This window comes from Malaclemys terrapin, chromosome 1 (assembly GCF_027887155.1).
Source record: "Malaclemys terrapin pileata isolate rMalTer1 chromosome 1, rMalTer1.hap1, whole genome shotgun sequence".
NCBI classification, from domain to species: Eukaryota; Metazoa; Chordata; order Testudines; family Emydidae; genus Malaclemys; species Malaclemys terrapin.
Genome location: NC_071505.1, coordinates 348,963,677 through 348,987,123, shown reverse-complemented (window position 1 = coordinate 348,987,123; position 23,447 = coordinate 348,963,677). Strand labels below are relative to the sequence as shown.

General features: G+C 46.6%; 1 protein-coding gene and 1 pseudogene across 1 annotated transcript; one reads left to right on the top strand and one right to left on the bottom strand.

Moving 5' to 3' along the window:
• Window positions 1-410: 410 nt before the first annotated feature.
• Window positions 411-1,346, bottom strand: LOC128832641 (olfactory receptor 51G2-like). The gene has a single exon (XM_054020184.1). It carries the CDS (start codon window positions 1,344-1,346, stop codon window positions 411-413), a length of 936 nt encoding a protein of 311 aa, XP_053876159.1.
• Window positions 1,347-13,745: 12,399 nt separating this feature from the next.
• On the top strand, window positions 13,746-21,552 carry LOC128830223 (olfactory receptor 51G2-like; annotated as a pseudogene).
• Window positions 21,553-23,447: the final 1,895 nt, after the last annotated feature.

The window sequence follows — 23,447 nt, the reverse complement described above, 5'->3', positions numbered from 1 at the left end:
ACAATGACAACCTCAGTGAATGGCTGTGTGCCGCTAACTACTCGTCTTGGGAGGCTGTTCCAGAATCTCCTCAAATGGTCAGAAATCTCCTTCTCCTTCTCCTTTCCAGCCTCAGTTTGCTTCTGGTCAGTTGTCCCCATTTGTTCTTCTGCCAGCACTGTCCTTTAGTTTCAGGAGCTCATCTCCCTCTCTGGTGCTTAATCTCCCTCTCTGGTGCTTAATAGAGCAATCCAATCCAATCCCCGCTCAGACAGCATCCCAGCTTACTTCCTGTTTGCCCCTAATTTATATAGTAATATTCTCAGCTATACCTTAACCAATCATTCTACTGAAAGTATAAGAATTTACAGACAGGCCTGAATATCTATATCCTAACACATGTCACTGGAGTCAGATGGTGAACTGACTCTTCACTTGATGAACAACTTGATTATCCTGACGCGAAGGTGTTTGCTTTTCATGCTGTACACAATTGGGTTCATCAGTGATGGGAGAAGCAGGGACATGTAGCCCAAGAGACTCTGAAGTAAGGGATAAGAGCCCTTCCCAAATCTGTGTATCACAGACAAGCTGATCTCTGGTGTGTAGAAGAGCAGGAGGGTGCAGAGGTGAGAGACGCAGGTGTTCAGGGCCCTCAGGCACTCCTCGTAGGACGCGATACTCAGCACTGTTTTGAGGATCATCACATAAGAGAGAAAGATGAGCAGTGAGTCCAACCCCATCTGGAAGAGTTTAGTGAACAATCCATAGATGCTGTTGACTGTGATGTCCGAACATGCCATCTTCATGACGTCCCGGTGCACGCAGTAGGAATGGGAAAGGACATTGGCTCGACAGTATTGCAACCGTTTCAGGAGAAAGGGAAGAGGAAGTATTAGGACCATCGCTCTTAGCACAGCCACCAGTCCCATCTTGGCGATCCTCTGTGAGTTTAAGATGGAAGCATATCTCAGCGGGTTATTGATGGCGATGAAGCGGTCAAAGGCCATCAGCAACAGCAGAGAGGATTCAGTGTATTGAAGCAATTGGATGAAGAACAGCTGGGCTAAACAGGCATTGAGGCTGATCTCCCTAGAGTTAAACAAGTAAATGCCCAGAATCGTTGGTATGGTGGTTATGGATATGCCAAGGTCTGTGATGGCCAACATGGAAAGGAAAATGTACATAGGCTCATGGAGGCTCAAGTCTGTTTTTATAATGAACAGAATGAGTGAATTTCCTACTATTGAAATAACATACATTAAGCAGAAGGGGATGGAGATCCAGAGATGGACGTCTTCCAGCCCAGGTATCACAGTGAGAAGGAACACTGCAGAGTTGAATTTGGTGTCATTGACAGCTGACATAATGTACTGGGCAGATCCGGGGACTTTTGAACTTTCCTTCCTAAAAGAAAATATAAGAGAAGATTAGATGATATTTATCAAAAAATCATTCTGCTCTCAGTGCAAGCCCACAGACTCCCAGAGCTCAAGGTAGATAAGCAAAAACATACTCTTGGATTTACATAGTTCTAATTAGTCGGACTGGATCAGATTTGTAGTCCATCTCCCCCAGTAACCGGTAGCCATGTCCAGATACTTCAGAGGAAGGTGGAAGAAGCCCTGAAATAGGCAGCTATGAGATAAAGTGCTCCCAGAGAGATTCCCCCTGACACCCACTAGTTAGACATATTTTGTGGTGTAATCAGGAAGGTTTAGAGCCTCTCCAAAAAAAATTTTAAACACTGTAATTGGATTTTCTGGTTACTCAGTCCTCCTTGGAATCCTGCTAAGCTCTTGGCCTCTTTTATACCTTGTGGCTGTGAGTTCCACAGCCAACTTGAATGCTGTATGATTTTACCATTGTGAGCTTTGAACATAAAAACTTAAGAGTGGCCATACTGGGTGAGACCAAAGGTCCATCTAGCCCCGTATCGTGTCTTCGACAGTGGCTTATGCCAGGTGCCCCTGAGGGAATGAACAGAACAGGTCATCATCAAGTGATCCATCGTCCATTAATGTATGTAGCTATCTTTTGAACACTGTTATACGCTTCACACAGACAACCTTTCTGGCCCTCCACTTCTGAGTGTGGCCCCTTCTATCATGCCATGTGTGTAAATACATGGCAAGTGCATTGTGAAAACGGTCATTGTATTTATCTGTCCTGCCCTGAAGCTATTTTTAAATGTGTTTCATGGCTTCATTATTTGAATTATTTTTTTTCTGTGCTCCTGACAGTCCAGGTTATGCAACTGCCCTTTTCCAGCATATAGGATAAATTTTTTGGGTCAGGTCCTTAATTCAATAAGTGATATCAACAGCCTCACGCCAGAGTTTCATGTGTAAATTCACTCAGAACCAGGCTCTATTAACTCACCCTCACCAAATGCTCCCAGTGATATACTCTGACCCCCCAAGAATCCCTCCAAGAGAGGCCGAAGTGCTTTGCCTGGCCAATGTTGGCAGAATCCAGAGATTTCGATCATCCTACAGGTTTCTCTTTATACCCCTGGGACCTACATCCTCTGCCCATGCAACAGTCTGTAGATATTTGGAAAATTACAAGCTGACATAGACAATTATTTCAGCTGCTCAGGGGACGAGTTGGTTTCACAAATGTGTCAATATTTCAAACATGGGTATTGCACTATTATCCACTTGAGTGTACAAGTTACTTCAGCCATGCTCATGTAATTAGTGACGGGGACAGTTAGCTAAAGCCTCTTTTACACTCCCCTTTCCTGCTCCTCAGCTAAACGCTTTTATGAGATACAGACCAGCGGTTTTGGTCTCTCATGGATTTTTAGAAAGCCTTGCACAAGCCTTGCAGAGTTATTGAGCGCACGGTTCAGAATGTAAGTGTTAGAAACAGCTTCTAGTCAGTTACCAGGAGACAGCATCACTCAACTGAACAATGAGTTAATAGCACACACCCATTGCAAACAGTATGTGGAGCACTTCTGAAACACTTGCTAAAGCCAAAGCCATTAAGCAGTAAAGTTACCCCTGCTCCTTCCGGCAGAGATTCCAACAACTCTGCTGCTGGCTTTCGATATACAGGCAGGACATGAAAGTTTGGTTTGTAATATTTGTATTACAATGAATAGTTCTGGCCTAACATTTACACGTATGTACCTTAGTACACACATGTCAACCACAGGTGCTGAACCCACTCGGACCTGCTCGGCAAGCACAGTTGACCACAGTGTGCTGTAGCCCAGTGCCCAGTGTGAGGGTAGGAGAATGGAGGGATTCCACCCCATGAGTGGGAAGGCAACAAGGCCTGACATTTGGCACTCAGAGACCAGAGAGGGGGAAGAGATGCCAGTAGCCCTGGAACTATAGGGCAAAATATGCCCTCTTGGACCTGTTACCACCAAGCAATGCAGCTCTGAAGTCCTGCCTTCACAATCAATACAGAGAATAAAAGCATTGAAAATGCATTTGCTGATTAAATTTTCAGGAGCAAATAAACCTGAGTAGACTTGGGAACTAGTCACTGATATTGTGTGGGGTCTCGTCTCCCTCAGCCCCTTGCAGGATCGTGCCCAGAGCACAAGGCACCTCTAGAAATGGGACCACTGGAGAAATCCTGACTCAGGGAATCAGGCTTTTAACACTCCAAGCTCCAGTTTCTGTGTAAATTGAATAATCCACTGACCATCTTGGGCACATGCAGGGGAGGGATTGCCAAGCTACCTAGTGCTGCCTGACCTCCTGCCCCTGTTACTGTGTCACTCTGACAGCCCAGCCGAGTTCGCTGCGGTGGCACAGAACATCTTCAAATTTAAACAGCCTTTACCCTTCACTGCACATTGTAAAGCTAGTGAAACCTGCCAACGTACCCAATTCCTATTAGAAGGGGAGCCGCTGACACCAGAAGTCTTCATTGTAAAGGACAATGACTCATTGGAGAGGTTGCACGGGCAGCAGGCAGTATCTGTTCAGCTTGGGAGGCAAGTATCTATATGAACATGCCTGCAATTCCCTTGGGGGCTACTTCACCATCAGGGAATCTCAGCTGCTTGGCTCAGTGTGCACCAGCTTTAACCCTGTCACGGCCAATGGCAAACTGCAGGAAGCCAAATCACAGAGGACCCAGGGTGATGCTACCTGATTGGTTGGCAGTGCCAGCTCTGCTGCAGGCTCTTTTCCTAGAATCCGAGCTTGTCATCACTGTTCATATGGTTCTGATTAGTTACATGGCTACCACAAGAGCAGCTGAGTGGTAACAATGATGCCGTCACAGCTGTGATCTTGCTGAAATAAAATAAAATAGAATAATAATATGGGGCCTGATTACTCATTGGCAGCCCCTTTCCTGCATTACAAACCCAGGGTGCAGGGAAGGGAAGGGAGATTCCACAATGCTCCCTACATGGAAATTTCATTTGGATCCTTCTAGTAGGGGAGGACCCTTCCGTTCTCCATGAGGAACAAGGAATAAGGAGGATGGTTTTGGAGGGGAGTGTGGGAGTGTCACGGGGATGCTGGGAGTTTATGCACAGTCACCAGACCGGTGTTTGGAAGCCATTGCAAACAATGGAGCAACAGACACAGGAGCCTCATCTTAGACAGTCTGGCTGGCAGAGAGTAGTCTGAGGGCAAAGGTTAGCTCTACACCTTGATGCTGTAACACACTGAGCACAGAGCACTATGGTGACAAGGCCTACGCTCACACGGGGTTCAGCTTCCACAAGAAAGGAGCAAACATTTGGGAAGATGCTCTCAGAGATACAGGGAAACAAGGCTGAGTTGAAGCAGGGGTGAAGCCATGGGTGGGCCTCTGGGCCAGAGCCCATCCACTTAACATCAAAGCCCAATCCACCAGCTGGGACTCCTGACTCCAGTTCGGTGCTTAGCTGTATCCCCCTCCTTCCGGTCCAGAGCACTGATTCCCTGGTCTCTTGCCCCAGATGGGGGTGTGCCTCCTGGGGGCGGGTTTGGGCCGGTAGTGGATTAGCCACTAGTCCTGGGCCAATGGTGTCACCCTGCTCCGTTACACTCACCTGCCATTCCTGAGGTGAAGCGTGGTCCGGGTGCAGGGGATTGCCCCTCTCCCCCACCCAGCTGCCGGAGAGCGGGTCGGAGCACTGGAATAGCGTAGGAGTGGGGTAAGCCCACCATCTCAGAACCGCTGGGTGGGGTAAGTGGAATAAGCCCCCACCCCCTGACCGTGTGCCCTGACCCCACTCCCTGGCAGGAATGCCAGGTGCAAACCCCTGCACATTTGACCCCATTTCCCCAGAAGGAGGGGGGATGCAGAAGGGATGGAGAGGGAACCTCAGTTTTCATGGTGGAGCCAGGGCCACACAAAACCACATAATTAATAACAAACCAAGGGTGCAGGCCAGGGAAGGGAGAGTCCACAATGCTCCCTACATGGAAATTACCGTGGATTTTTATTGCTCTGGGGTTGTGGAATCTCCATCACTGGAGATTTTTAAGGGTATGTTAGAAAAATCCATGTCTGGAATGGTCTAGATAAGACTTAGTCCTGCCATAAACTCAGGGCTCAAGACTAGATGACCTCTCAAGGTCCCTTCCCATCCTTCAATTTTCCCTGAGGAATAACAGGGGGACCCAGGATCCAGTGATCCCCAAAGTTAGGCACAGATCTCAGTGATCCTCTGATATCTCGGCCTTCCCACCTACAATCTCTGTGCCTCCACAACTGCTCTAGGACCCTCTCCAGCTCCCTGCTAGCACAGGTTCATCAGAGATGTGCTACCAGGGCCTGTCACAGTAGCCACTGCCCGCAGGATCTGCTGAAGGGTCTTGTACAGGGTAGCGAAAGCTGCACAAAGATGGGAGGGCTGATTAGAGTAGCTGATTGGCACAATACCCCAGCCCTAGACTGGTCGGGAGACCTTTCCATACGCAGAGTGCAGCGATAGGCTCCATTAGTGCAACTTATGTTTATGTTTATAAATATTCATTTAGGTTATGAGAAAGAGGCAGATGAAAAGGTTCTAATTTCTCTTGGGCATCCAGGGAGCTGCAGCTGGGCAATATCATGGCAGCTCCATCTAGCCCAGTGGGATAGCTCAGTGGTTTGAGCATTGGCCTGCTAAACCCAGGGTTGTGGAGGCTATTTAGGGAACTGGGGTAAAAAAATCTGTCTGGGGATTGGTCCTGCTTTGAGCAGGGGGTTGGACTAGATGATCTCCTGTTTACCTCCTTTTCCAGGCCATTTATATATATTGTGACCTGGTGTTACTGGGGCACCTGTCAATGGAAATGCCAAGATCAGGGCAGGCTGCAACAGGGAGAGCAGATACTCCCAAGACCGGTGTGTAACACTAAAGTTAAACTCTTCAGCCACTCACAAACTGTATTTCTGATCCCCCACACTGGTTATTAAGAAGCAAAAAAGAAATCACACAGCCCCCTTTATTGCATTTCAGTTTCTGTCTTCCAATCAGCACCTACATCCAGTACAGTGAGAGGTTCTTTAAGAAACTTTTCTCACATATACAAGGTGTTCTTTCTTATAATGAAAAAAGAAAGAACATGAAGACAGATGTTAAATACGAAAACAGTCACATACTGATGAGTTTGCTGGCTTGCAAGTCCCCCTGGAAAACATTCATAGGTTGGATGGATCATTCAGTCCTTTGTTCAGAGCTTCATTTGTAGAAAAGTTATGCCAGAGATCAGAAGAAGCAATGAAGAAAGAAGCCAGAGTGAAGACAAAATGGATAAGATGCAGCTGACTTTTATAGTCTTTTGCCATGCAGCCTGTGCTTCCTTTGTTCCCAACACAAACTGCCCAGCACATGGCCTGGAAGCCTTAGAGTTCTGTCCATAGGTTTGGCCCTGCATGCCCTGCCAAGTAATAAGGTGTATTCTTGGCCTTCTCTCAATGGGTCAATTGTATAGTGGATATCCCTGGATGGGCCATTAAGCAGCCTAGACAGTGAGTGCTAATGCCAATCTCTCTGGGGCTGTCACCCAGATGCACAGCACATGTCTTACACAGCACCTCTGTGAGAACTCATTGCAATTTTACAATATTGGTATTCACAATATTCTAAAGTGCCTCCCAGATTCCATACAGCATCACCAATATGTTGAACAGCACTGGTCTGAGTACAGATCTCTGTGGGACACCACTATTTACCCCTCTCCATTCTGAAAACTGACCATTTCTTCCTACTTTTTGTCTCCTATCTTTTAACCTGTTAGAGATCCAGGAGAATACATTCCTTCTTCTCCCAAGACTGCTTACTTTTCCTAAGAGCCTTTGCTGTGGGATTTTGTGAAAGGCTTTCTGAAAACCTAAGTACACTATATCCACTGGAATCCCCTTTTCCACCTGCTTGTTGACCGCCTCAAAGAATTCTAGTAGATTGGTGAGGCATAATTTTCCTTTACAAAAACCATGTTGACTCTTCCACAGCTAATTATGTTCAGCTATGCATCTGACAATTTTGTTTTTTACCATAGTTTCAACCAATTTGCCTGATACTGAAGTCAGGCTTACTGGCCTGTATTGCCAGGTTTGACTCTGAAACCTTTTTTTTTTAAATTAGCATCACATTAGCTATTTGCCAGACATCTGGTACAGAGGCTTAGTTAAGCCATAGATCACATACTACAGTTAGTAGTTCTGCAATTTGGTATTTGTGTTTCATCTGAACTTTTTGGTGAATACCATTTGGTCCTGGTGACTTAAATCTTTTTCATTTACCAAAACCTCCTTTATTAACACATCAATGTGTGACAGTTCTCAGATTTGTCACCAAAAATAAATAAATAAATAAATAAAGGCTCATCTGTGGGAATCTCCTTCACATCCTCTGCAGTGAAAACCGATGCAAAGAATTCATTTAGCCTCTCCGCAACAGCCTCATTTTCCTTGAGTGCTCCTTTAGCACCTCAATCATCCAGTGGCCCCACTCGTCCTTTGGCAGGCTTACTACTTCTCATGTGCTTTGAAAACAATGTTTGTTATTTTTTGTATCATTTGCAAGTTGCTTTTCAGATCTTTTGAACTTGGTACCAGTATCCACAAACCCCATTCAACAAGTATGAGTCACACCCACAAAAAAATCATGAGATTGATTTAAAACAATGAGATTTCAAAGTATCTTAATGTGGGGTTTGGTTTCATGTGTCTTTGGTTTCTCAGCCTTTGGGCTCACTTGCTTCATGTTTTCTAGTGTCTCTGCAACTCATCTTTTTAAATAAACTTTTAAAGATAACTGAAAGCTGAGGTTCCTGCACGGTTTCTTGATCACAGCAGTTGGGGCTTTCAGAAAGGTACAAAATTTTGCGAGACTCCCAATAAAATCCCAAGAAGAGTCTCTGCTGGCCCTAACTAAAGTGAAGCACCGAAACAACAAAGGCTCTGAGGGTTAGTTAGTGGACAGTTCTGGTCATGCAGTTGGTCAGTGGAAGAGACACTGTTTCCCTTTACACTGGCTTACAGATACCCGGCTATAACTGTGACGTGCTCACAGAGGCACTGGTATGTGAGGCACAGCTCGGCCTGTCTCTCCTCATGTTCAGTCATGAGACATGCACAAGCCGGGTAAGGAAGGCCATCAAATTCTCAATAGAAAGGGGTGTGACCCAAGCCCAGTTCTGAATACCTATTGTCTCTATTGGACCCAAAGAACCCTCTCCCTCAGATCCAGCTACCCCCAAACTTGGTGATGTTGGAAATTTGGATGCAGGCTGGGAGGTCTATCTCCAACGCTAGAGCAGCTCTCATTGCTCATGGAGCGGATGGGGATTAAGATCAAACCGAGAGGAAGCCCAGCAGAGCGCTGGCAATGCTCTCCGGAACCTTTGCTCTCTGAAAGCAGGTCCTGATTCCCCCCCTGTTATTGCTGAGGTGCAGAAGGGGCCCAGAACTCCCTCGTCAAAGGGGGCTGTGCTAATGACAGGCCTTATCACCAAGGAGTGTTGGGAAGAGTTCAGGTTCTCTATCCAGTGCAAAAAATCATCCTTATGGGGCACACAGAACTGAAATCACTTTAAAGCACATAGCTATGGCCCCAATCATTACAGCATCTCAGTGGCTCGCAATCTATTTATCAGTGCAACACCTTGTGTGGTAGGGCCGTGCTACTAAAACCTCTGAGAAGATTCCAAGGCCAGCAGGCACCATTGTGATAACCTAGTCTGACCTCCTGCATCACACAGGCCAGAGACCTGCCCCACAGTAAGGCCTAGAGCAGAGCTGTTAGTATAACACCCTGCCTTGATTTAATAATGGTCAGTGATGGAGAATCTACCATGGCCCTTGGTAAATTGTTCCAATGGTAAATTACCCTCATTGTTAAAAAAAATTACACCTTAGTTCCAGTCTAAATGTGTCTAGCTTCAGCTTCCAACCATTGGATCCTGTTATAACTTTCTCTGCTAGACTGAAGGACCCATTGTTCAACTTTTGCTCCCCGGGCAGGTACTTACTGATTGTGACCTTGTTCTCTTCGGTAAACTAAAGAGTCTATCACTGAGGCAGGTTTCCTAATCCTTTAATCATTCCCATGGCTCTTTTCTGAACTCCTCTCCCGTGTATCAACGTCCTTCTTGAACTGTAGACACCAGAACTGGACACAGGACCCCAGCAGTGCTCGCATCAGTGCCACATACAGACGTAAATTAACCTTTCTGCTCCTACTCGAGACTAGCTTTTCAGCCATAGCGTTGCACTGGAAGCTCATGTTCAACTGATTATCCACTATGGCCCCCAAGTCTTTTTCAGTCACTGCTTCCCAGCATTGGGTCCCTCATCCAGTAAGGATAGCTAGCAACCCTTCTCCTAGATGTACACCTTTACATTGATGTGTATGAAAGCACTTATGGCTGAGGAACAGAGGGACCATCTGGGGTAAGAGACCAAGGAATCAGCGCTCTGGACTGGCAGGAGAGGGATACAGCTCGGCACCAAGCTAGAGTCGGGAGTCCCAGCTGGTGGATTGGGTTTGGATGCTAAATGGGTGGGCCTTGGCCCCCCGGGCCTACCCAGGACTACACCCCTGCTCCGACCCAGACTAGTTTCCCTGTGTCTCTGAGAGCATTTTCCCATCTGTTTGCCCCTTTCTTGTTGAAGCAGCCTTTGCTGAAACCTGTGTGAGCTTGGACCCAGGCAATCACCGTAGTGCTCAGCCCTGTCCATGTTACAAGGCCAGTGTTTGAAGCTGACCTTTGCCCTCAGACTGCTCTCTCCCAGTCAGACTGTCTAAGGTGACGCTCCTGTGTCTGTCGCTCCACTGTTTGGCAGTTAAATCCTTACAGACTCAATGGTTTTCAAACACTGGTCTGGTGCCTGTGCTGAAACTCCCGGCATCCCCGTGACACTCCCACACTCCCCTCCGAAATCCTCCTCCTTATTCCTTGTTCCTCACGGAGAAGGGAAGGGTCCTCCCTCCCCTACTGGAACAATCTAAGGGAAATTTCCATGTAGGGAGTCTTGTGGAATTTCCCTTCCCTTCCCTGGCCTGCACCATGAGTTTATAATGTAGGACAGGGGGCTACTGGGGAGAAATCAGGTCCTATATTATTATTATTATATTGTATTTTATTTCAGCAAGATCACAGCTGTGACAGCATCATCGTTACCACTCGGCTGCCCTCGAGGTAGCTCTGTGACTAATTGGAACCATACGAACAGTGATGAGAAGCTCGGATTCCAGGAATAGAAGCTGGCGCTACAGTGCACTTGGGTAGAATCACCACCCATCCCCTGTGATTTGGCCTCCTGCAGTTTGCCATTGGCATGATGGGGGTTAAAGCTGGTGCACACTAAGCCAAGCATTTGAGTTTCCCTGATGGCCAAGTGGCCCCCAAGGGAATGTGCAGACTTGCTTCATAAAGGCAGCTACCTCCCTATCTGAACAGATACTGCCTGCTGCCTGTGCTACCTCTCCAATGACTCCTTGTCCTTTAGGGTGAAAACCTCTGGTGTCAGCAGCTTCCCTTCTAGCAGGAATTGGGTATGTTGGCAGGCTTTACTATCTTTAAAATGAGCAGTGAAGGGGAAAGGCTACAAGCTGTTTCCATTTGCAGATGTTCTGTGCAGCGGCAGAGGACTCGGCTGGGCTGTCGGGGTGTCTCAGTGATGGGGCTGGAGGGCAGGCAGCACTAGGTAGCTTGGGAACCCCTCCCCTACATATGCCCATGTTCCACCGTGGGCTGTTCAAGCTACACAGAAATCTGACATTCAAAGCAAGCTTGGAATGTTAAAACTCTGATGCCCCAAGTCAGGATTTCTCAAGGGGTCCCATTTCTAGAGGTGCCGTGTGCTCTGGGCACGATCCTGCCAGGGGCTGAGGAAGACAAGACCCCACAGAAACTCAGGCTACGTCTTCACTACCCGCCTGAATCGGCGGGTAGAAATCGATCTCTCGGGGATCGAATTATCACATCTCATCGGGACGCGACAATCGATCCCCGAATCGACGCTTGTACTCCACCAGCGCAGGTAGGAGTAAGCGCCGTTGACGGATGAGCTGCAGAGGTCAATTTGCCGCCATCCTCACAGCGGGGTAAGTCGCCTCGGATACGTCGAATTCAGCTACGCTATTCACGTAGCTGAATTTCCATATCTTAAATCGACCCCCCCTCCCCGTAGTGAGGACGTAGCCTCAGTGACAAGTTACCAAATCGACTCAGGTTCATTTGCTCCTAGAAATTTAATCAGCAAATGCATTTTCAAAGATTTTATTTATGAGGTCGATTGTGAAGGCAGGAATTCAGAGCTGTGTTGCATTGCATTTTCCCATCTGTGTTGCTCTGTGGTAACTGGTCTGATAGAGCTTATTTCTTGTAGCCTTTCTGCTCATGGGATGGATCCCTACATTCTCCCACCCTCAGACTGGGTGCTGGGCTACAACACACTGTGAGTGAACTGTGCTTGCCGGGCAGGTCCGAATGGGCTCAGTACCTGTGGTTGACATGTGTGTACAAAGGTACAGATGTGTAAATGTTATGCAAAAACTTTTCATTATATCAATAGCCAGAAGCACGGTTGTTGGAATCTCTACAGGAAGGATCAGGGTAACTTTAACGCATAATGGCTTTTGCTTTAGAAAGTATTTCGGAAATAATCCACATACTAATTGCAATGGGTTTGTGTTATTAACTTTTTTTTCAGTGAACAGTTGTATGATACTGTCTCCTGGTAACAGACTAGAAGCTGATTCTAACACTTACATTCAGAGTCATGCATTCAATAACTCTGCAAGGCTTGTGCAAGACTTTCCAAAAAGTCATGAGAGACCAGAACCGCTGGTCTGTATTCCAGCAAAGAGTTTCGCTGAGGTGCAGGAAAGGGGAGTGGTATAGTGGTTGTATGTAATTGGCCCCCGTCACCAATTACATGAGCATGGCTGAAGTAACTTGTACACTCATGTGGATATTAGTGCAATACCAGTGTTTGAATTATTGACCCATTTCTGACGCCAACTCCTCCCCTGCCCGGCTGAAATAACTGTCAGTGTTGGCTTGTAATTTTCCGAATATCTACAGACCGTTGCATGAGGAGAGGATGCAGGTCCTGTGAAGAGGTAGTGGAGTCTATGAGATGATCGAAGTCTCTGGATTCCATCAACACTGGCTAGGCAAAGCACTTCAGCTTCTCTTGGAGGGATTCTTGGGGGTCAGAGTGTATCACCAGGAGGATTTTGTCAGGGAAAGTTAAGAGAGTCTGGTTCTGACTGAATTTACACATGTAAATCTGGAGTGAGACTGTTGATGTCACTGTTATTGAATGAAGAACCTGGCCCTAAGAATTTATTCCATGTGCTAGAAAGAAGCAGTTGCATAATCTGGACTGTCAGGAGCACAGAAAAAATAAGATATATAATGAAGCTATAAAACGCATTTATGAATAGCTTCAGTGCATGACAGATACATATAATGGCCATTTTCACCATGCACTTGCCATGTGTTTACACATGTGTCATGATACTAAAGTCCACACTCAGATGTGGAGGGCCAGAAAGGGTGTCTGTGTGAAGGGTGTAACAGGGTTCAAAAAAGAACTAGAGACATTCATAGAGGATAGGTGCATCAATAGCTATAAACCAGGATGGGCAGGAATGGTGTCCCTAGCCTCGGTTTTCAAGAAACTGGGAATGGGCAACAGGGGATGAGTCACTTGATGATTACCTGCTCTGTTCATTCCCTCTGGGGCACCTGACATTGGCCACTGTGGAAGACAGGATACTTTGATGTCACCCAGTATGGCTACTCTTACGTTTTTATGTTCTAAGGTCACAATGGTAAAATCCTATAGTGCTCAAGTAGGCTGCGGAACTCACAGCCACAAGATATCAACAGGGCCAACAGCTTAGCTAGATTCAAAGAGGGACTGGGTTACCAGAAAATCCAGTTACAGTAGGGAGGATACTTTTAAAAAAAAAGTTTTCAAAGGGCTCTAAACCTTCCACAATTACACCACAAAATACATCTAGCTATTGGGTGTAAGGGAGAAATTCCCTGGGAGCAGGTTATCTCATAGCTGCCTATTGCAGGGTTTCTTCCACCTTCCACTGCATCATCTAGACATGGCCATCGGTTACTGGGCTAGATGGACTTAAGTCTGATCCAGTCTGGCAGTGCCTATCTTCCTATCGGTGATGTACATCCAAGACTAAGTTTTTGCTTATCTACCTTGAGTTCTGGGAGTCTGTAGATTTGCACTGAGAGCAGAGTGATTTTTCGATAAATATCATCTAATCTCCTCTTATTTTGTGTTTTTTTAGGTAGGTAATTTCAGAACTCTTCAAACTTGGCCAGTAAATTATGTCAGCTGTCAATAACACCAAATTCAAATCTGTAGTGTTCCTTCTCACTGGGATACCAGGTCAGGAAGATGTTCATCTCTGGATCTCTATCCCCTTCTGCATAACGGGTTGTGGAAGCAGAGAAAAGAACTGACAGAAGGGAACTGCAATGCATGATGGTTGTTAGCAAGAGTCAGGCTTCGTTAGCAAGAGACAGTCTTTGTTAGCAAGAGTCAAGCTAGCTGTGACCCTGATAACCCTGATAACGCGAGATTTGTAGAAGCGAGGATTGTGTGAGGATTGTGTGAGGATTGTGTGAGACGGGTGAGAAAGAGCTGTGTAAGAAGTCATTGTGACCTCAGTATAGATAAGGTGTAGAAGACCTTGTGTAGATAAGGTATAGAAACTAATTGTATGTAGGCAAGAGTCAAAACAAGTAAGGAAATAAGATATCAAGATGGCCTATGTATAAACAAAATGCAGCTGTCCCTCATTATTTCTGTAATGAAAGGTATAAATGCTTGCTGTAATTAGTTACCAGGGAGAGAGACCTGCTTGCTCTCTCCTCTGCACATGTGAGAGTTAATAATAAAGCCTCTGACTTGCTGTACCTAAACAAAATAGTGAGAACTCAGTTTTTCTCCGACAATTTGGGGGCTCGTCCGGGATGGCAACGCCCACTGAGGCAACGGCAGCTGCTACGGATCGTTCCCCTTCGAACCCCATGGCGCCACAATAGAGGTAAGAGACCTTTTGAAATCTCTATTGGGGTGTCGGAGGAGGACTGTCCGTGGGGCCGTCTGCCCCTGTTGGGCTCACGCCATCCGAACTTATTGACTGTGCAGCAAGGTCAGATGCTGAGCGGCGTAATAGGGGAATTGTTTGCCGCCCCCTGTAAGCATATGCTAGGTGCATAGGGTTTGCACCTGTATTGAGGAGTTGTTACTGCCTCAAGAGGGGTTTTTACCGCCTCAAGTGATGCATCAAGGTACTTGGGAATAGTACCTGGAGGTACTCAGGAGTAGTACCTGGTATAAGGCCTTGGTATGTTGGTGTGTGTAGTCTGTGTGTGTGTGTGTGTGTGTGTACACAGTGTGAGTTGAGTGTTACCGGAAGACGCCCAGAGTACTCTGCGAAGTCTTTTGGCTCGTGACCAGAACTACTCTAACGCAAGCCCGGTAACTAGAGGATCTTTAGGAGATCCGACCCATGTAGGTTGACTCGGCCTGGCATCGTCCGGCGAGGAGGCTACCTGGGTCTAGGAGTGTGTGCACCCATCTTCCCTCCCCTTTTCCTCTCCGTGTGAGCCACTGACAGTCTGACCATCTCACTGGATGCAACAGAGTAAGCGGCGCTTTCTCTCTGAGATTAGCCGACGCTCTTTGCTGAAGGGAGGTGTAGGGGGTCATGGCTATCCTTGTTAGTCACTCCTGTGTGAATACCCTGTAGGGAGAGATCCTTAGTTTATGAGCCGCTAGCGCGGACAGGGCATCCTTCCCCTTTTGAGTGTGTGATTGGAAAATGGGTGGGGGACAGTCTAAGTCTTCCCTCTCACCCCCTAAGGGTACCCCAGCTTATTTCATGTACGTACATTATGGCCCGAAAACCTGCAGGTATTTAGATAATTGGAATCTTTACACGCGTGCAAATCCATCTAAACAATGTCCACTAGAAGGTACCTTTGATTTAGACAAACTTAAATACCTTAAAGAAACTCTGGCTTCACCAAAAGCCTCTGATACACAGTGGGAGCAATTTGTCTGTTGGTGGGAGGAAGCAACAAAGAGACTCCACGAGTCTTGAGTGCGGAGTCTAAAGGACTCCCAGGAAAAGTTAAAAGCCCAAGTGCAACATTTACAGCTTAAATGCAAGGCATCCAGCTGTCTACCCCCTAGAGCGATTCCTTCTGCTCCTGTGTATCCTAATCCCGTTCAAGCAATTCCTTCTGCTCCCCTTTATCCCCAATTAGTTAGATCTGACAGTGAGGAGGAAACTGCTGAGGATATTTTAGATTTCTTCAGTAACATTCAGCAGCAGCAGCAGCCCATGCTGCCTCCTCCCCCTGCACAGCCTGGGTCTGCTAACGAATCTCACCCGGCAGTGCCAGTTTCACCACCGCATGTATCAGCTGCACACATTGTTCTCTCTTCCCCTGGGAGAGAAGCCTCCTCTTCACCACAAAGAGGTGATTCTGAGCCTCCCAGTAGCTCCCCTGATTCTAATCCCTCTGAGGAAAGTACCCGTTATCTTACTAGAAGTGTGGCACATGCACTCCAGGTTCCTTTAAGAGGCCTGGAACTATTTCTCAAATGCGTACTTTTCTTGGCATGACTGGGTACTGTAGACAATGGATTTTAGGCTATGCAACAATGATTAAACCCTTACAGGATCTGACTAAGTCAGGTACCCCTGAGCCTCTTCCTTGGTCTCCAGAGGCTGAACAAGCTTTTGTTGCTATCAAGCAAAGTCTGTCCAGTGCACCAGCCCTGGGACTTCCTGATTATGCTAAACCATTCACTCTTTTCTGTCATGAGCGTAATGGGTTTGCTTTGGCTGTATTAACGCAAAGGCACGGAGACAAACACCGTCCCATTGCTTATTACAGTACTGCCCTAGATGCTTTGGCAGCTGGATTTCCCCCTTGCCTGCGTGCTGTAGCTGCAGCAGCTCTTGCTGTTCAGGTATCTGAATCTATTGTCTTAGGATCTCCTTTGATTGTTGCTGTCCCTCATGCTGTGGCTGCTCTCTTGTTAAAATCTAAGACACAGCATCTATCCACTTCTCGTCTTACAAAATATGAGCTTGTCTTGTTGTCTTCATCTCATATTACTTTGGCTCATTGCCCTGTTCTAAATCCTGCCTCCTTGTTGCCTGGGCCCAAAGACGGAGACCCACATGACTGTGTGTCTGTGACATCGGTTCTCTCTCGTCCAAGAGATGATTTACTAGATGTGCCTTTGCAAAATCCTGATCTTATTTACTTTGTAGATGGTTCGTGGTTCGTGCTCGCGAGATTCTAAGGGCAAATTGGTTGCTGGTTATGCTGTGTGTTCTGCACATGCTGTTATTGAAAGTGCTTTCCTTCCTTCTGTGTTTTCTGCTCAAGTGGCCGAACTTGTGGCTTTAACTCAAGCCTGCATTCTCGCTCAGGATCAAGCAGTTACAATCTATACAGACTCTCGTTATGCTTTTGGAGTGGTACATGATTATGGGTTGCTCTGGAAGTATAGAGGTTTTCTTACATCCACTGGTTCTCCTATTAAGAACAGTCTGTATGTCTCTGCTCTTTTAGATGCTCTTTTATTGCCCAAAGCTATAGCTGTCGTGAAATGTACAGCTCACCAGACCCCTCATGATGAAGTTACCCGTGGAAATGCTTTGGCAGACTCTGCAGCCAAAGCAGCGGCCCTTTCTGCACCTCAGGCTGAATATACTTGTGCTTTGATTGAACAGCCTCCACTAGCCTCCCTTGAGGATCTGGCCAAGATCCAGGAAGCAGCACCGGCAGCTGAGAAACGTTTATGGAGTGCTAATGGCTGTATTCTACACCCTGATCATCTTTGGCGTGCCCCAGCTGGTCGCCTGGTTGCACCGAAGATGCTAATGCCCTATCTTGCTCGTGTATACCACGGAATGGCTCACGTGAGCAAAGGGGGGATGGTTGCTGCAGTTAACCGAGATTGGTGTGCGTTCGGGTTCCCAGTCATTGCACATCACTACTGTCAACAATGTGTGATTTGTCAGCAGCATAACATTGGTAAAGCTGTTAAAGTTAGGCAGGCAGCTCACCCTCCCCCTTGGGGACCTTTTGTAAATATTCAGATTGATTTTATTCAACTGTCTAAATGTTGTGGCTATGAATATGTATTGGTTTTGGTGGATGTATTTTCAAATTGGGTTGAAGCTTTTCCCTGCAGGAAAGCAGATGCCGGGACTGTTGTGAAACTTCTGCTTAAAGATTTTGTACCACGATTTGGCATCCCTGTGAGTATCAACAGTGACCGTGGAACTCATTTTACTGGACAGATTGTAAAGGAGTTATGTGCAGCTTTGCAGACTCAACACAACCTTCACTGTCCCCACCATCCGCAGTCTGCTGGGACAGTGGAACGCCAGAATGGAATTCTGAAAAATAAACTGGCCAAGATTTGTGCTGAAACAAACTTGAAGTGGCCAGATGCCCTTCCTCTGGCACTAATGAGTATGAGGGCCACTCCCAATCGAAAGACTGGACTCAGCCCTCATGAGATTCTGACAGGGCGCCCGATGAGACTACCAACTGCGCCCCCACTGACCCTAGCTCAGATGGACATTCATTTAATGGATGACACAATGCTTAAGTATTGTCAGGCACTAATGAAATGTGTTAAGTCTTTCTATACACAGGTGAAAGAAGCACTACCCAAGGATCCTGTGCAGCCCTGCCACTCGCTGGAACCAGGAGACTGGGTCTACATAAAGGTCCATCAGCGAAAGACTGCCTTGGCTCCACGCTGGAAAGGCCCTTTCCAAGTCCTGTTAACCACTAACACTGCTGTGAAGTGCCAAGGACTGCCCACCTGGACCCATGCTTCGCACTGCAAAAAGACCCCTCCGCCTGGAGAGGATTCTCCAGCTGCTGATCAGCCTATTTCTCCTGCTAACTCTGCTGTGCCTCCTGGACAGCAGGGAAAGAGGACAAGGTGAAGTGCTAGTAACCTCTCCCTTGTCCACTGACAGATCTACTGTGCCTTTGAATTCTTTTACAGGAATCACACCAGTACAGGGTGAAGTGCTAGTAACCTCTCCCCGGTATTATGGTGAATCACAACTGTTTTTGAAGAAGAAAAGAAGAAACACTCGCTCTGCTGAAACCACCAAAGTCCAGAACTTTCTAACTACAAAAGACATTAAGAACTGGCCCTGGTGGAAGAAACGAAGTATTGTTTATTGGCAAGGAGGGAACTGTGGGGAACGTTCCTGGGAATGTGGGGTCCAGTGGTGGGGTGGATTCTTTCCAGGATCAGGGCTTTGTGCTTATGGACAGGTACCTTCAGGATGCACTGCCCTCCCTAATTGGCTTTCAGATGATAAATATCAAAAACGCCTTGCCACTACAAAGACTACACCCACCACCACTAGTCCCTTGACCCTTGCCACCACCACTGTAACTTATCCAGATACAAACAGTACTACACATTCCAATGATGAGAAATTGGGCCAACTAGAGAAGGCCATAGGCCTTGTTTCTGGAGCACAACTAACCCAGGTACAGGCTGGAGTTGGTGAGTTACATGTTATCTCCGCCCTTAGTTCTATGACCCAGAAGTTACTGACAGAGATGGTATTGAATATCACTGAGGCTGGGAAGGCATTGCAGTGGGATCTAGCATGCTCAGAGATTCAGGATTTCTTGAATGACCAGCTAATGGCCATTCGGAATGATCTAGAGCACCAGGCTTGGCCCACTGCCCTTACAGACACGTCAGGAGTGCCATCTGACCTGTGGCCATGGAGACATACTTGGAAACTTTCTGGGTGGAAGTGTGGACGTTCTCAGTGCTCCTTCCAAGCATATGGACCGGTACAGGGGGTGTGGGCTCCCACATACCGTATCCTGCCAGGTCCATGGGGAGGATGCATATGGGATTGGGTAATTCATCGAGACATCTGGGAAATTAGACCACCTGGTATGCCCAATCGATTTTTAGTTAGTGCTCCTAGGATTACACCTGACATTTGGATGGGGTTAGGTAACCTGTGGACATTCTGGCCATTAGAACCCCCACAGCTTCAGTGTACACGTAAACTGAAGCCAGGAGAAGTTGTCACTGTCTATGACTACGTTTGCTGGGAGGGTAGGGGACAAGGAACTACCCTGACAGGACACTTACTCTTCCAAGCTAATGATAGCTGTGTGTATGTTAATGACACCATATCACAAGACATACATTTTAATCTCATTACCACTGCAGGCAATCATATCATTTACTGGCCTGCAGATAGAGTTTTTCAAGTAGCCCTTAGGTTCCAGATATCCTTTAATTGGACTAGTTTACTATCTGATAGATTTCAAAATTTGCTTTCATTGTTACCTGAGATTCAGAAAATCTCTGAGGTACAAGGGCAAATTCACATGCTTCAAAATGTATATCAAGTAGAAAAGTATGCCTTTCACACTGCTTATAGAGTAGCTACCTTATATACTAAATATGATGTATTGTGCTTTATGACAAAGGCTGTACAACAACCCCATTATAGTATTGCTATGGGAATGTTATTGCTTGTATTGTTATTAGTTAGTTTAGGATTATGTTATTGTTGTTGTAAAAGACGTAATAATAGTAATACCTTTCATGTTCATGCTAATCATGCATTATCATTGCATCCAATCAAAACCCCTAAGGTTGAAGCATCTAATTTAGAATCTGAAGTCCAGGACTTGATGCAAATAGAGATTTGAGAATGTTTGTTGTACTAGAAGTACAAAAGGGGGGGGTTGTGGAAGCAGAGAAAAGAACTGACAGAAGGGAACTGCAATGCATGATGGTTGTTAGCAAGAGTCAGGCTTCGTTAGCAAGAGACAGTCTTTGTTAGCAAGAGTCAAGCTAGCTGTGACCCTGATAACCCTGATAACGCGAGATTTGTAGAAGCGAGGATTGTGTGAGGATTGTGTGAGGATTGTGTGAGACGGGTGAGAAAGAGCTGTGTAAGAAGTCATTGTGACCTCAGTATAGATAAGGTGTAGAAGACCTTGTGTAGATAAGGTATAGAAACTAATTGTATGTAGGCAAGAGTCAAAACAAGTAAGGAAATAAGATATCAAGATGGCCTATGTATAAACAAAATGCAGCTGTCCCTCATTATTTCTGTAATGAAAGGTATAAATGCTTGCTGTAATTAGTTTCCAGGGAGAGAGACCTGCTTGCTCTCTCCTCTGCACATGTGAGAGTTAATAATAAAGCCTCTGACTTGCTGTACCTAAACAAAATAGTGAGAACTCAGTTTTTCTCCGACAGTATACTATTTCAATATTAGGAAATTCACTCATTCTGTTCATTGTAAAAACAGATGGAAGCCTGCATGTACCCATGTACATTTTCCTTTCCATGTTGGCCTTCACAGACCTTGGGTTATCGATAGTCACCATACCGACAATAATGGGCATATACTTGTTTAACTCAAGGGAGATCAGCCTCGATGCCTGTTTAGCTCAGCTGTTCTTCATCCATTTGCTTCAATGCATTGAATCCTCTGTGCTCTTGTTGATGGCTTTTGACCGCTTCATCGCAATCCGTAGCCCGCTGAGATATGCTTCCATCTTAACCCCGTTGACAATAGCTAAAATGGGACTGGTGGTTTTGCTAAGAGCAATGGCAATAATACTTCCACTTCCTTTTCTCCTGAAACGGTTCCAATACTGCTGAGCCAATGTCCTCTCCCATTCCTACTGCCTGCACCAGGAGGTAATGAAGATGGCTTGTTCAGATATCACAGTCAACAGCATCTATGGATTGTTTACTAAACTCTTCCAGATGGGGTTGGACTTACTGCTTATTTTCCTCTCTTATGTGATGATCCTCAAAACAGTGCTGAGCATCGCATCCCACAAGGAGTCCCTGAGGGCCCTGAACACCTGCATCTCCCACCTCTGTGCTGTCCTGCTCTTCTTCACACCAGAGATCAGCTTGTCTGTGATACACATATTTGGGAAGGGCTCTTCTCCCTTGCTTCAGATTCTCCTGGGCTACATCTCCCTGCTTCTCCCACCGTTGATGAACCCAATTGTGTACAGTGTGAAAAGCAAACACCTTCGTGCAAGGATAATCAGAGTGTTTGTCAAGTAAGGGTCAGTTCATCAATTGGCTCCAGCACTGGTGACACTGGAGGTGGAATCAGGGGCCACCTATTCCATTCTGGACCTTATATCTGAGATGACATGCACTTCTGATCTCCACTCTGTAGAGATATTCAGGCGGGATCTAAGGCCTGGAATAATGGAGAGGGGCTGGTAAGGCAGGACTGTGTACTGTTTGAAGGAGACCATTGAGACAGCATTATGTATGAAGTGATTTGTTCGTTGATAGCCAGGGGACCGGTGGGATGTTGGCCCATAAAGAGCCGTATTTTTGGCTGCTCTGACCTCAGAATTCCTGTTGATACTGTGAATATGGAGAAGGGATGTGGCTGTTGTTTCCCATTACACCTGTCACTGTCCCAGCTCGTGTTAAAGATTCAGGGACCATGAAAAAAGCTGCAGAGCTGTTGTGCAGTCACAGTTCTGGCCCTTCCTGAGCTCTCTGGGTGCTGCGTGATCCATGGGGCTGCACCAGCCGTGGACAGGGGCTATTCAAGTGGCACGGACACCCACCCTTCCCCTACGCCCTCAGCCAGGTGCTTGTGACTGAGTCATCTCAGAAACATGATTAATGCAAGAGGCTCAAGAGAAGCCATTTAGGCAACCCTCTCCTCCACGCCTTTTGATAGCTCTGCACACCGCACACCTGCTGGGCACACTCCCCACTGAGGCACAACAGAGCTGCGTGTGTGAGTGAGGGTCTGACACACAGGAGTCCTGGCAAGAGACTCAGGCCAAGATTCTCTGCCCGTTCACTCCATTTGTCCTGCCTCAGCAATGCAAAGGGGTGAAATTGGTCCTCAGGTCCCCCACAGAGGCACAGCTAGCTCCAATCCCAGCCCAGCCCATTCAGTGTAGGGTGACCACCTTTTCAAGAGGGAAAAATTGGGACAGATGTAGGAGTCCTGACTACACTGTGACAACACACCTGCCCCTCTTCTTACCCCTGGAGGCTCCACCCCCTGCTCCTCCTTTCCCCCCAAGACGACACCCCCTGTTCCTCCTCATTACCCGGGGCTCCACCCCCTGTCCAGGCCAGAAGCCAGAGCTGGACCATGGAAAGAGCTGAAAAGAGAATCAGAGCCACTGTGAGGAGCCCCAGATCCTCCACCTGCCCTGGGCAGGGGCTGGGGGGCCCAAGAGAATGCCCCAGCCTATGTCCCTGCCCCTCAGGACACATCCCCAGAGAAGGTGGAGAGTCTGGGAATCCCCACAGCAGCCTGGGCTCCCGGGGTAGCTGTAACTGTGCTTTTGCGGGTCACAACTGCAAATATCAAATTCAGTGCAAACTGCTGAGAAATAGGGCAGAGAGACCCCAAACCTGGTCATTATTCTCCCATAAGATATACCAAACCTGCAAAATAAATTAACTTCTGTTTCACCACACTGGCTAACAAGAAGTCATAAAAGCAATTTCCTTAGATATTCCAGTCCTTATATCCCCATCAAAAACAGCAGATTTAAAGACGAGTGATTCTTTAAACCCAATTTAATGTAATAGCAGGTAATTCTGATCCCAAAGGATCAGCCACACACGCAGGTCAATACATAACTCAGATCTTACCCAAAAATCATGCTGATGCCAATCCATTGCTATCTAAAATCTAAAGGTTTATTTATAAAAAGAAAGAAAGAAAAGTGAGAGTTAAAATTGGTTAAAGGAGTCAATTACGTACAATAAATGCAAAGTTCTTATTTCAGGCTTGTAGCAGTGATGGAATAAGCTGTTGGTTTGTTAAGTCACTGGTTGCTTCCAAATCATTGGAAGGACCTCAGTCCCTTGGTTAGAATTCTCCCATAAGTATAAGTTCAAACTCCAGAGGCTTGAGCAGGAAAGAGACAAACTGAAGGGGTTTCCTTTTATATTCTTTTATAGATTCTGCC